Genomic DNA, 14,859 nt, shown 5'->3' on the forward strand with positions numbered 1-14,859 from the left:
GGTGTAGGCTACATGTGGGTGGGGCTGGTAGCAAAGTGCCATAATTGATAGACTAAACACAAAACACACACACACACACACAAAACACACACCAGTTGCTGCAGCCTACAGTTAGAGTGGCCAGGCAGCTACCGTCACACTATTGCATCAACTCAGTGGCTATTCCGTGGCAAAAACAGAATCAGTTCTGAAATCGCTTTAACACATTTAGTTACTGTATGCGTAATGTTGCTATAGATTATGCATCAATATAAGGTCAAGTAAAGCCCATTAAACATAAGTTTAATTAAAGTCACATACATTTATGCTATGGGTGGATTTTGGCCTGTCCCACGCTATTGTTTTCATGTTCAGCATGAGCCCTTATCAGCTAGCATGTTGGTAAAATGAACATTTTCAGTTTTATATTGTCTCAAGTGCAATCTCATTGTTAAGCAATGATTTTGACATAAATATGTTTTCTTAGAAATTATAACTCATTTATCATTGTCCCAAATTTCATCTCAGTCCTGTTACTTTCACCAAAACACCAGAATAGTGGCACTGTAGATTATGTTGATGGTTGATAAAAAGTTACCTCGCTCTACAACATTATTGTCAGGTACAAACTAAGTGACATAATTTCATGGAAGTGACATTATTAAAATTATACATTTACCTCCCTTCAAGGCTGTATTTTTCGCCATTGTTTTAAGATTAAATGTGAAGATAAATCACCAATAGAAGTTTTTTTTTTTACCTTTTTATACCTGCAGGGCATCACCAGGCCCAGTCCACGAAAGCACAAACTTTAAATAATCATGGTCATACTTCCCGTATCTTTGCTTGGCTCTTACCGTAGGCTAGACATATTTACTTTAGTCACTAAAAAGTGATACATCTTTTAAACACACAAAGAACACAGCAGTGCAGATGAGAACGCGTTTCCCCTTTATGCTTCACCTCCCCTGAGGCTCTCTGGCGCCCCCTATGGGGGATCCCTCACCATTTGAAAACTGCTGGCCTACAGTAGGCCTACATGGCAGTATAGATACATACTGCTGGCCTACAGTAGGCCTATATGGCAGTATAGATACATACTGCTGGCCTACAGTAGGCCTATATGGCAGTATAGATACATACTGCTGGCCTGGCCTATATGGCAGTATAGATACATACTGCTGGCCTACAGTAGGCCTATATGGCAGTATAGTATACTGCTGGCCTACAGTAGGCCTATATGGCAGTATAGATACATACTGCTGGCCTGGCCTATATGGCAGTATAGATACATACTGCTGGCCTACAGTAGGCCTATATGGCAGTATAGTATACTGCTGGCCTACAGTAGGCCTATATGGCAGTATAGATACATACTGCTGGCCTACAGTAGGCCTATATGGCAGTATAGATACATACTGCTGGCCTGGCCTATATGGCAATAATGATAGATAGATAGATACAGTAGATAGATAGATAGATAGATACTGCTGGCCTGGCCTATATGGCAATAATGATAGATAGATAGATAGATAGATACTGCAGGCCTGGCCTATATGGCAATAATGATAGATAGATGGATAGATAGATAGATAGATAGATAGATAGATAGATACTGCAGGCCTGGCCTATATGGCAATAATGATAGATAGATAGATAGATAGATACTGCTGGCCTGGCCTATATGGCAATAATGATAGATAGATAGATAGATAGATACTGCTGGCCTGGCCTATATGGCAATAATGATAGATAGATAGATAGATAGACAGATAGATAGATAGATAGATAGATAGATAGATACTGCTGGCCTGGCCTATAGAATAGAATATATACTTTTTTGATCCCGTGAGGGAAATTCAGTTCTCTGCATTTAGCCCAATTTAACCCGAATTAGTGAACACACAGCACACAGTGAACACACAGTGACGTGATTCACACAACCCAGAGCAGTGAGCTGCCTGCCCAACCAGCGGCGATCGATAGATAGATAGATAGATACATAGATACTGCTGGCCTGGCCTATATGGCAATAATGATAGAGAGATAGATAAATAGATAGATAGACAGATAGATAGATACACACTGCTGGCCTGGCCTATATGGTAAGATAGATAGATAGATAAATAGATAGATAGATAGATACAGTAGATAGATAGAAACTGCTGGCCTATACTATATGGCAGTATAGATAGATAGATATTGCTGGCCTATACTGTACTATATGGCAGTATAGATAGATAGATATTGCTGGCCTGGCCTATACCGTAAGATAAATAGATAGATAGGTAGATATATAGATAGATAGATAGATAGATACTGCTGGCCTGTGGGGTGTCCTACGAAGCTCGATTAGTGGCTTAGCGAGGTATGTTGCACTCAAAGCCAGGGTATGCTGTCGTACGAAAGTGGATTTGTTTTAGCGTCGCTGTATCACCATGTTATCTTATGCTCGCAACCAAACCTGGTCGGGAGCAGGTTATGTGCCAACTTATAGCTCAAATCGTGAAAAATCACCGCCCTCTGTCTAATCCTGCTGACTACTGACCAATCAATTATCTTGAAAAACAAAGTCATCTCACGTGTGAGAATCTACTGGAGCAGCTCTGCCTCTTCAAACATTTTGAAACTCGAAGGCGCTTTTAACTATGTTGCGCATGCAGATATATCGCTACTATGGACATGCATACCATACAATATGATGAACATCGATTTTTTTTATGTTATAGGTTAGACACTAAAAAAGACCACCCTAGATTTCACTACTGCTCATAAATGCGGAAGTAATCGTTGTTTAACCTAGACTGTCTTGTGCATAATTGTGTGTGAATAAAGCGGCGCTGTGCACGATGGGTTATTGTTTGGTGTGTGTCCTCCTTTAGGCTACTGTTAAACCGAAGAAAGCGACATTGTTTCATTGTTATAATCAAGAGACGCACTCAGATGTGTAGTCTACGTTGAACTTCATTCTCAGAATTATCTGTTTATTGCCATTCATATTTAGTCATTAAAAAAAACCTTGTGCGTTTAATTAACACAGCCGAAGGTAAAAGGTTAGGCTATTTCCACCTGTTGTTAAACACGATGCTGCAAAAAAGACGTCTCCTCTTTTCCACGAATTTTCTGTTTCAAGTCATCCATGCATCTCTACTGATATGGTTGGACTAATGGGACGTCGGACCAATGTTTCTCTTTTTTTCGGACTAATGAGATGTCGGACTAATGGGATCTCTATTGAATGGTTCATTTTCGGACGAATGGGATGTCGGACTAATGGGATGTCGGACTAATGGGATGTCGGACTAATGAGATGTCGGACTAATGGGATCTCTATTGAATGGTTCATTTTAGGACGAATGGGATGTCGGACTAATGGGATGTCGGACCAATGGTCCGCCCCCGCACGCTGCATGGTACCGCTATTTCCAGTAGCGTCTCTGTTAGCTTGCTCCTCAGTATGCGTCCCTACCTACATTTGGACAGCACTAACTAGTTGGCGTCACCTGACTCGGGGAGGGGGGTGTGTTGCTTGACGATTTGCATGACGTGTGGAGCTTGACCTGCGCTGCGCAATAGATTATGGGATATCTGAGGCCAAAAAGACGCATCAATGCACGCTTGGAAATCACGCCAAACGAAGTACCCATCTTGTGAGAGCGCTTCACTTTCGGACAGTCTATTCTGACGTAACTTCCGGAAAATGCACGCTGCCCAGCGTGTGTACTTACAGTATGTTTGAGACACAGCCGAAGTGTTAGTCTGGTGGACACACGGGACTTACAGGGGAGGTGTTAGGCTGGTGCACACAGAGACCGTTTCTCAATGTTGAGGAAGAATCCAATCCAAGCACAAAGTCATGGATGTCTGTATCCTCAATGTGCTTGGAACACAATTGGCACATTCATGGAGGATTTCAAAACTGCTTAACAAGTTCAGTTCACTATGTATTTAAATGTAAAAATATTTTGTTTAATTTTAAATGAATGAGTGCACACATAGGACTTACAGGGGATATCTGTATTCTGTATTTGAATATTATTCATACCAGTTTGAGCTTTATTTGTTTGGCACTTTTTATTATTATTACTATTATTATTATGATTATTTTTAGATTTTGCGAATGGGCGGGTCGGCCCATGGAGGATTACAGCTTACCGTTCATCACAGCGCACAACAATTCCCATCTCCCGCCCCCCGCTCAGGAAATGATGTGTTAACGGGAAGAACATGCTTCTGGTGCTTATGGAATTGACAGCAATTTCAAAATAATCTGCAAGTGCTGCAGTGGAAATCCAAAACACAGATGTCACTTCAGTTCTGCGTGTGGGGGGATACGCTTACTTTTCTGATTTTTAGAACTGCTCTTGTTTAATGAAGTTATTTTTCCAGCAATCAGCAAAATTCACAAACATCCTTGAGTAGGACCCGAGATGCCAACCAACAGCCAGCGCTGTGAGAAGGTGCGCCCGCAGGATGTGTGCCCGCAGGAGGTGCTCATGGCACAGGGCAAAGGATGCCACGGCACAGCTCGCACACGAGCCCACGCTGGAGCCGTCAGGTTGGCATCTCTTCACTCCTTTATTACTTTTACATTGTCTGTCTGTTATCTATTTCCTTTTATCTAGTTCATGGAAGTGCCGCCTGAATGAAATGATAAGGGAACGCTCCAGTGGGTTGAAACATGAAAGGATTTCTGTGGCTAAACGGCCTGTATGTGCTTAGAGCAGCATGTGTAGCCCAGACAGAGACACGTGTTCAGGCATGTGATGTGATGTGTGAGAGGCTTGTTGTGGGGAGGGAAGATGAACACCGAGGATTGTTTTCTGTTGTGCAAGTTCTTCTCCTGTGGAATGGTGTGTGCAGGCTAGTCGCTGTTTGCTCACATGCTAACCATACTAACCTCTCCTCCCTGTACCAGGAAACTGTTTGGTGCGGATTTAGCAGAAACAGATCGGAGGGGATTATAATTTGTTTTGCACTGCAGGGGTTGACAAAGCTCAGCGTTCATTGCAAAGGGATCAGCAGGCAATTCAGCGCAGCGGTCACCTCAAAACTTCAACTGTCACCCCAAAACTTTACAGCTTGTCCTGTCAGCGGATAACAAGTGACCCCTGTGATGCAGCAGGGCCAGAGCAAGCAATTCACATGGGACAGTGTTTCAGCAGCACACACACACACACACACACATTCACATGGGACAGTGTTTCAGCAGCACACACACACACACACACACACACACACACACACACACACACACACACACACACACACACACACACACACACATTCATATGGGACAGTGTTTCAGCAGCACACACACACACACACACACACACACACACACACACACACACACACACACACACACACACACACATTCATATGGGACAGTGTTTCAGTAACACACACACACACACACACACACACACACACATTCATATGGGACAGTGTTTCAGCAGCACACACATTCTCACACACACACACACATTCATATGGGACAGTGTTTCAGCAGCACACACACACACACACACACACACACACACACACACATTCACATGGGGACAGTGTTTCAGTAGCACACACACACACACACACACACACACACACACACACACACACAGATACACAAGCACACACACACACACACACACACACACACACACACACACACACACACATACACATACATACACACGGGATGGTGCTGATAGATGACCAAAGCAATTGTGAACAAATGGGGCTTAAGCTGCAGCTTGACGGAGGGCGGTGAGCGAGTGTCCCGTACTCCAGCTCTCACCAGTCCTGACCCCTTGCCACACACACACAGACACACACACACACACACACTCACAGCTCTCACCAGTCCTGACCCCTTGCCACACACACACACACACACACACACACACACACACACACACACACACACACACACACACACACTCACAGCTCTCACCAGTCCTGACCCCTTGCCATGGCTGGGCCAGTGCTGCCCCCTGCTGCTGGTGCAGATGTACTGCAGTCTAGCACACGCTCTCTCCTCAGAGCTAATCACAATGTTTTTGTTTTAAATTGTTATACCTCCGGTTTTGGAATGCAAGTGTGTTGATGCTGTTTTTGCTTGCTATTTCATGTAGTGGTTAACTCTGATTGATAAGATTTGTATTTGAAAGTGTTGATGTGGTATCATAGCATTTGGCAAGATGTAACCTAAACCTTGTTGATGTCAAGGAGGAGAAGGAACATCCTAACTGACTGTATGTTGGGCTGACTGTTCTGTATGTTTAGCTGACTGTTCTGTATGTTGGGCTGACTGTTCTGTATGATGTTGGGCTGACTGTTCTGTATGTTGAGCTGACTGTTCTGTATGATGTTGGGCTGACTGTTCTGTATGATGTTGGGCTGACTGTTCTGTATGATGTTGGGCTGACTGTTCTATATGATGAGCTGACTGTTCTGTATGATGTTGGGCTGACTGTTCTGTATGATGTTGGGCTGACTGTTCTATATGATGAGCTGACTGTTCTGTATGTTGGGCTGACTGTTCTGTATGATGGGCTGACTGTTCTGTATGATGTTGTTCTGTATGATGATGGGCTGACTGTTCTGTATGATGTTGTTCTGTATGATGATGGGCTGACTGTTCTGTATGATGATGGGCTGACTGTTCTATATGATGGGCTGACTGTTCTATATGATGGGCTGACTGTTCTATGGGTCATTCCACGCCAAATCAACCAGAGCCCACGCACTTGCGTCTCAAAAAAATCTGAAAAAAATACCATGTGTGCCTATGTTACCCAGGAGACACTCTGTAAAATGTTTTTGTGCTAAGATCAATACTTTTCAAGTAACAGCCAGTTTTACAGGGGGAGGGGGGTGTCAAATTTGTTCTACCTCTTTTTTTTGTCAAAGTTCACAAGCTCATTGCTCAAGAACTAGAATCTGTAGGAGGCTCAAATTTTGCAGGCTGGTGCATAAATAGGAATAGTATGCAGTAAAATCACCACGAGTAGTCTGGATGATCCTGCATGGTCATAGCAGTCCCTCAAAGTTGATCAAAATATTATTGGAGTTCTTGGCTGGGCTCTGTTTAGGCTTACAGAAGACATATTTTTACTCAACATAGGCTCTTGATTTTTTTTCTCTTATTGAGATCAGTAGAAACACTCTCCGAAAAAGCAATGAAGAGAAAAGAAAATCCATCAGGGACTGAACAGCAGACCTCACAAGTTTGAAAAATAATTTTGGATCTCATATTCAGAGCACCCTAACACCTTGTGGGAATATACAAAGATTTTTTTTATATTTTTTTCGTTAATCTGCAGTACCTCTTCTTTTTAAAAACACCAATTTGACTTGTCTTATGCAAATCTTTCTTTTTCATTTTCCACCCTAAACATGGACAAAATGCACCATTGAGATCAATATGTTTTGTCCCCACCCGCCAATTTCAGTGATTCAGTGATTTTAGTGGCACCTGGTGGTTACTCTATACAAAACAAATCTCTCAATAGATCTCTATGGTGCATTTTGCACTTGTTCAGGGTGGGAAATGAAAAATAAAGATTTGCATAAGACAAGTCAAATTGGTGTTTTTAAAAAGAAGAGGTAATGCAGATTATAGAAAAAAATATTTAAAAAATCTTTGCATATTCCCACAAGGTGTTGGGGTGCTCTGAATATGAGATCCAAATTTATTTTTCAAACTTGTGAGGTCTGCTGTTCAGTCCCTGATGGATTTTCTTTTCTCTTCATTGCTTTTTCGGAGAGTGTTTCTACTTATCTCAATAAGAAAAAACCCCCAAGAGTCTATGTTGAGTAAAAATGTGTCTTCTGAAGGCCTAAACAGAACACAGCCAAAAACTCCAATAAAATGTTGATCAACTTTGAGGGACTGCTATGACCATGCAGGATCATCCAGACTACTCGTAATGATTTTACTGCATACTATTGCTATTTATGCACCAGCCTGCAAAATTTGAGCCTCCTACGGATTCTAGTTCTTGAACAATGAGCTTGTGAACTTTGACAAAAAAAAGAGGCAGAACAAATTTGACACCCCCCTCCCCCTGTAAAACTGGCTGTTACTTGAAAAGTATTGATCTTAGCACAAAAACATTTTACAGAGTGTCTCCTGGGTAACATAGGCACACATGGTATTTTTTTCAGATTTTTTTGAGACGCAAGTGCGTGGGCTCTGGTTGATTTGGCGTGGAATGACCCCTATATGATGGGCTGACTGTTCTATATGATGAGCTGACTGTTCTGTATGATGATGGGCTGACTGTTCTGTATGATGTTGTTCTGTATGTTGGGCTGACTGTTCTGTATGATGATGGGCTGACTGTTCTGTATGATGTTGTTCTGTATGTTGGGCTGACTGTTCTGTATGTTGGGCTGACTGTTCTGTATGATGGGCTGACTGTTCTGTATGATGTTGGGCTGACTGTTCTGTATGATGATGGACTGACTGTTCTGTATGATGATGGGCTGACTGTTCTATATGATGATGGGCTGACTGTTCTGTATGTTGGGCTGACTGTTCTGTATGTTGAGCTGACTGTTCTGTATGATGATGGACTGACTGTTCTGTATGATGGGCTGACTGTTCTGTATGATGTTGGGCTGACTGTTCTGTATGATGTTGTTCTGTATGTTGGGCTAACTGTTCTGTATGTTGGGCTGACTGTTCTGTATGTTGGGCTGACTGTTCTATATGATGGGCTGACTGTTCTATATGATTGGCTGACTGTTCTATATGATGGGCTGACTGTTCTGTATGATGGGCTGACTGCTCTATATGATGGGCTGACTGTTCTGTATGATGATGGGCTGACTGTTCTATATGATGGGCTGACTGTTCTATATGATGGGCTGACTGTTCTGTATGATGGGCTGACTGTTCTGTATGATGGGCTGACTGTTCTGTATGATGGGCTGACTGTTCTATATGATGTTGTTCTGTATGATGGGCTGACTGTTCTGTATGATGGGCTGACTGTTCTGTATGATGGGCTGACTGTTCTATATGATGTTGTTCTGTATGTTGGGCTGACTGTTCTATATGATGTTGGGCTGACTGTTCTATATGATGGGCTGACTGTTCTGTATGATGTTGTTCTGTATGTTGGGCTGACTGTTCTATATGATGTTGTTCTGTATGTTGGGCTAACTGTTCTGTATGATGATGGGTGCAGCAGACTTGGCTTCCCAGACGTCTCCTTGAGGAATTCACCGTTCCATTCAGACCTGTGGTTGTTCTTCACCGTGCTGAACTGGCTGCTTTACTGTGGAAGGGCACTAGTCATAGTGAGTATTCCCTCTTATTTATGTTGAGGTTTGGTTTACTTACTTGTCTTGCACTCCGGTACTTTTCACCCATACCACATGTCCCAGTCTGGTGTTTGGTCTGAGTGAGTGTTTATTTGGTCAGATTATGTGATGTTTGGGGTGCATTCGTAAAGTGCCACTCCGAGCACACTGAAACTTTTTAACTGTTCGTAAATTCGGAGTGTGGATGGAATTATCATTTGTTTATTCAGAGCGTCACACTCTCGAAGTGTCCAGAGCGTAGCGTACTCTGGGCAATCCAGCTGAAGTAGCAGAGCGTGACGTCACATCAGTCTGCTACTAACGAGAATAACGTTAGATTGTTATGTTAACAGGCCAGCATTTAGTGCTACTAACGAGAAAAACGCTAGATTGTAACGTTAACAGGCTAGCATTTAGTGCTAGTGCGAGACCATTTTCGAGTTGACATTACAAGCTAACCATTGCTTAACAAGATTATTTAGCAGATTGAAATAGTTGCTCGCATAGTGTTCTGCAACATCACTGTCAAAAAGCTCTTGCATCAGTGGAATTGGGTTCTGAATAATACATAAACCCTGTTTCAAAAGTGCTGTAATGGCATCCATATTGTAAACATAACCACTAATAATCATTCATGAATTCACTGGGAGAATGCTCATGTTTTTAGAATTTCAGAGCGTTATTCTATTTTCAGAGTGTCAGATTGAATTTACAAACGCACCCTTGGTCTGAGTGAGTGTTTATTTGGTCAGATCATGTGATGTTTGGTCTGAGTGAGTGTTTATTTGGTCAGATCATGTGATGTTTGGTCTGAGTGAGTGTTTATTTGGTCAGATCATGTGATGTTTGGTCTGAGTGAGTGTTTATTTGGTCAGATCATGTGATGTTTGGTCTGAGTGAGTGTTTGTTTGGTCAGATCATGTGTCCAGTGGAGTGGTGTCCGCTGAATAGGCCCAGTCCTGCAGACTACATCCACCTGGCCTCCAACCTCTGCACTGCTCTGCTGCTGCTAAAGGTGCTGCCCTAAGCAGGGAGTGTGTGTGGAGAATGTAGTATGTGTGAGAGTGTGTGTGGAGAATGTAGTATGTGTGGGAGTATGTGGTATGTGTGGGAGTGTGTGTGGAGTATGTGTGGAGAATGTGTGGAGTATGTAGTATGTGTGGGAGTATGTAGTATGTGTGGGAGTGTGTGTGGAGTATGTAGTATGTGTGAGAGTATGTAGTATCTGTGGGAGTATGTGTGGAGTATGTAGTATGTGTGGGAGTACGTATGTGTGGGAGTGTGGAGTATGTGTGGAGTATGTAGTATGTGTGGGAGTATGTGTGGAGTATGTAGTATGTGTGGGAGTATGTAGTATGTGTTGGAGTATGTAGTATGTGTGGGAGTATGTAGTATGTGTGGGAGTATGTGTGGGAGTGTGGAGTATGTGTGAGAGTGTGTATGGGAATAAGTGTGGGAATATGTGTATGTACTGCCGTTTCCTGTGTATGTACTGCTGCTTCCTGTGTGACGGACTGCCGTTTCCTTCTTCAGATCACCCAGCAGAGCCCCAAAACACTGCCCCACTCTGCCATGCAGTTGAGCATCATCATCTTTGCCATGGGAACCAGCATGCACCTGGTGGGTGACTCCGTCACCCAGCGCCTCATCCTCAGCGGGTACCAGCTGCACCTGCCCCTGCGGGAGAACCCCGTCATCCAGAACGTCACGCCCACAACCCTGGTACCGCAGAACCTTGTGTCTGTCATCACGCCCAAAACCCTGGTACCGCAGAACCTTGTGTCTGTCATCACGCCCACAACCCTGGTACCGCAGAACCTTGTGTCTGTCATCACGCCCACAACCCTGGTACAGCAGAACCTTGTGTCTGTCATCACGCCCACAACCCTGGTACCGCAGAACCTTGTGTCTGTCATCACGCCCACAACCCTGGTACCGCAGAACCTTGTGTCTGTCATCACGCCCAAAACCCATCGCGCCCACAACCCTGGTACCGCAGAACCTTGTGTCTGTCATCGCGCCCAAAACCCTGGTACCGCAGAACCTTGTGTCTGTCATCGCGCCCAAAACCCTGGTACCGCAGAACCTTGTGTCTGTCATCACGGCCACAACCTTGGCACCGCAGAACCTTGTGTCTGTCATCACGGCCACAACCTTGGCACCGCAGAACCTTGTGTCTGTCATCACGGCCACAACCCTGGTACCGCAGAACCTTGTGTCTGTCATCACGCCCAAAACCCTGGTACCGCAGAACCTTGTGTCTGTCATCACGCCCAAAACCCTGGTACCGCAGAACCTTGTGTCTGTCATCACGCCCACAACCTTGGTACTGCAGAACCTTGTGTCTGTCATCACGCCCACAACCTTGGTACAGCAGAACCTTGTGTCTGTCATCACGCCCAAAACACTGGTACCACAGAACCAAGCCCACCCCCAACCCTCTGCCCTGGACTGGACTGAAGTGACCTGGAAGTGTTTTGTGTGTTTTGTGTGTTTCAGATTTCCTCTTTTGAACTTGTGTCTTACTATGACGAGGGTCTTGGTCATGTCATGTGGTACGTGATACCCAAGGTTCTGCAGTGCATACTTTGTGATCTATTTAGAATTCAAACTTGCTCGGTTTCAGTAACCGCTCGTCCTCTTCCTCAGGGGAGTCCCCTTCCTCCTCATCCTCTTCCTCTACTTCACCGGCTGCTTCACACACAGCAAGGAGGACAGAAGCATGCCATTCTCAGCCTGGCTCCTATTGGGTCCTAGTGCCCTCCTTTACTGGTCAGTCCATTTGCTGTAGTTTGAACTGCAGAACAGCTTCGTCCATTATCATATATTATATTATATATTATATAGAGGAGACATCCAGAGACAGGATATGTAGTTTGAACTGCAGAATAGCATCACTCATTATATTTACAAATTGACCCAGAGACAGGATATGTTGACCTAGAAACATTTGTTAAATATATTAGATTATTAAGAGTAGTGGTTACGCTACTGTACTTTATGGGAAACTGTGTTTATGTAACAAATGAAGTGGTATCTGTGCGTGTTAGCAGATAACACGCACAGATAACTCTTGAATTTCCCCTTGAGGATCAATAAAGTATCTATCTATCTATCTATCTATCTATCTAATTGTTACAAGGTGCATCTCTAAATCTCCTTCAAATTGGAAAATTACACGAAATGGGGGTTTTGCTTCCTGGGTACAAGCTTACCTTTTCCCAGACTCGCAAGTCTTTCAGTGGATTTTATCTTGTAAAATGAGCTTCTTTTTCAGACTTGGACAGTGGTAGTAACAGAGATTTAGACAGGTTTGTGAACAATATTTGAGAGAAATAGGCCTTTGGTGTATAGAGAAAGTCTTAGATCTTTGAGTTCAGCTCATGATAAATGTGAGCAAAAACAAAAGTGATGCGTTCATAATTTAGTTCAATGTAAATTCTGAATATTTCGATTAAAAATTCTGTTTAATGAATTTTGTTTTCATTACTGGGCTGCTGTCCAAACTGTTCACATGGCAGTCAAGGGACTTGAGAATAACACTCAGGCTGTTCTCCTGCTGTTGTACCTGAGAATAACACTCAGGCTGTTCTCCTGCTGTCCCCAGGTACGTGATAACGGAGGGGCAGATCTTTATTCTCTTCACCTTCACTCTGTTCGCCATGGCGTCCATGGTGGTCCAGCAGAGGCCCAGGGGCCTGGGCCTCAACAGCAACGGGCTGTTCCTGCTGTCCAGCTTCTCCTCGGCTATGGGCCTGGTGGTGCTGTGGGCCGCCGTGCTCTGGCGCGACCCTGTCCTGCGCAAGAGATACCCTGGGGTCATGTACGTGCCCAGACCAGGGGCCTTTTACACACTCCACTTCCTCAACACACACTCCACGTCCTAAACACACACTCCACTTCCTCAACACACACTCCACGTCCTAAACACACACTCCACGTCCTGAACACACACTTACTACGACCCTGTCCTGCGCAAGAGATACCCTGGGGTCATGTATGTGCCCAGACCAGGGGCCTTCTACACACTCCACTTCCTCAACACACACTCCACGTCCTAAACACACTCCACGTCCTAAACACACACTTACTAAACACACACTCCACATCCTAAACACACACTCCACGTCCTAAACACACACTTCCTGAACACACACTCCACATCCTAAACACACACCAGTCTACACACTCCACTTCCTGAACGCACACTCCACTTCCTAAACACACACCAGCCTACACACTCCACGTCCTAAACACACACTTACTAAACACACACTCCACGTCCTGAACACACACTCCACGTCCTGAACACACACTTACTAAACACACACTCCACGTCCTGAACACACACTCCACGTCCTGAACACACACTTACTAAACACACACTCCACGTCCTAAACACACACTTACTAAACACACACTCCACGTCCTGAACACACACTTACTAAACACACACTCCACGTCCTAAACACACACTTACTAAACACACACTCCACTTCCTAAACACACACCAGCCTACACACTCCACGTCCTAAACACACACTCCACGTCCTAAACACACACTCCACTTCCTAAACACACACTTCCTAAACACACACTCCACGTCCTTAACTCACACCAGCCTACACACTCCACGTCCTAAACACACACTCCACTTCCTAAACACACACTTACTAAACACACTCCACTTCCTGAACACACACCAGCATACACACACACACACACCACAGGGGCATCAGAGAAAGGGGTGCTGGAGGCTGGAGGACTGTCAGTCAGGAGCCTCTGCAGTCTTCAGTGTCAATTTCATGACCACAGTACATGCCCACAATGACCCATAATGACCCACAATGACCCAAAGCCCATAACGACAGGGCAGCTCCTCCCCCTGAAAATGTTTTGAGATTGTCAGAGTGAGTGAGAGTGTGTGTGTGTGTGTGTGTGCCCTTTGAATGATTTTGGGGCCCTTGTACCCTCTGCACACTTCTGTGCTGCATCATGGACCTGCATTATCGATCCTCCTGTGACCTTGAGCTCTTCCGTGCTGTTCCATTACGATCCTGCTATGACCCTGAACTCTTCCGATCCTCCTGTGACCTTGAGCTCTTCCGTGCTGTTCCATTACGATCCTCCTGTGACCTTGAGCTCTTCCGTGCTGTTCCATTACGATCCTCCTGTGACCTTGAGCTCTTCCGTGCTGTTCCATTACGATCCTCCTGTGACCCTGAGCTCTTCCATGCTGTTTCATTACGATCCTCCTGTGACCTTGAGCTCTTCCGTGCTGTTCAGTGTGGGGCCCGACATTGCAGAATAAAATCCCAGATCCAGGGACAACTGGTAAGAAAATGGAGGGACTGTTGGAGAAAAATCCAAATTCAATGTTTTTGTGTGATGTGGAGGATATATTGGATTTTGTGAATAACTGTTAGAGCAAATTGTCCACTGATTTCAATGACATTGACATGGCACTGGTGAAAAAGGTCATTACTGGAATTTCAAAAACACTGACCTGTATTTGTAATTAATCATTTCAAACAGGCTCTTTTCCAGATGAAATGAAGCCAAAGTATT

At 44.3% G+C, this 14,859-nt stretch overlaps 1 protein-coding gene across 1 annotated transcript; it reads left to right on the forward strand.

Moving 5' to 3' along the window:
* The first annotated feature begins 4,409 nt into the window (after nt 1-4,409).
* LOC134093490 (ceroid-lipofuscinosis neuronal protein 6-like) lies at nt 4,410-14,602 on the forward strand. Its single transcript, XM_062546540.1, has 8 exons — nt 4,410-4,537; nt 9,177-9,288; nt 10,208-10,306; nt 10,825-11,013; nt 11,791-11,846; nt 11,941-12,063; nt 12,899-13,171; nt 14,578-14,602. Exons 1-8 carry the CDS (start codon nt 4,410-4,412, stop codon nt 14,600-14,602), a joined length of 1,005 nt encoding a protein of 334 aa, XP_062402524.1.
* The last annotated feature ends 257 nt before the right edge of the window (nt 14,603-14,859 follow it).

The sequence above is a fragment of the Sardina pilchardus genome, chromosome 10 (assembly GCF_963854185.1).
Source record: "Sardina pilchardus chromosome 10, fSarPil1.1, whole genome shotgun sequence".
Classification (NCBI taxonomy): domain Eukaryota; kingdom Metazoa; phylum Chordata; class Actinopteri; order Clupeiformes; family Clupeidae; genus Sardina; species Sardina pilchardus.

What these genes read in the sequence shown, in the direction of transcription:
- LOC134093490 (XM_062546540.1), top strand. Translation starts at nt 4,410, where the DNA reads ATGCCAACCAACAGCCAGCGCTGTGAGAAGGTGCGCCCGCAGGATGTG. An exon ending in GCCCACGCTGGAGCCGTCAG is followed by an intron (nt 4,538 to 9,176) that starts GTTGGCATCTCT and finishes TGATGGGTGCAG; the next exon opens with CAGACTTGGCTTCCCAGACG. An exon ending in CCTAGTGCCCTCCTTTACTG is followed by an intron (nt 12,064 to 12,898) that starts GTCAGTCCATTT and finishes TGCTGTCCCCAG; the next exon opens with GTACGTGATAACGGAGGGGC.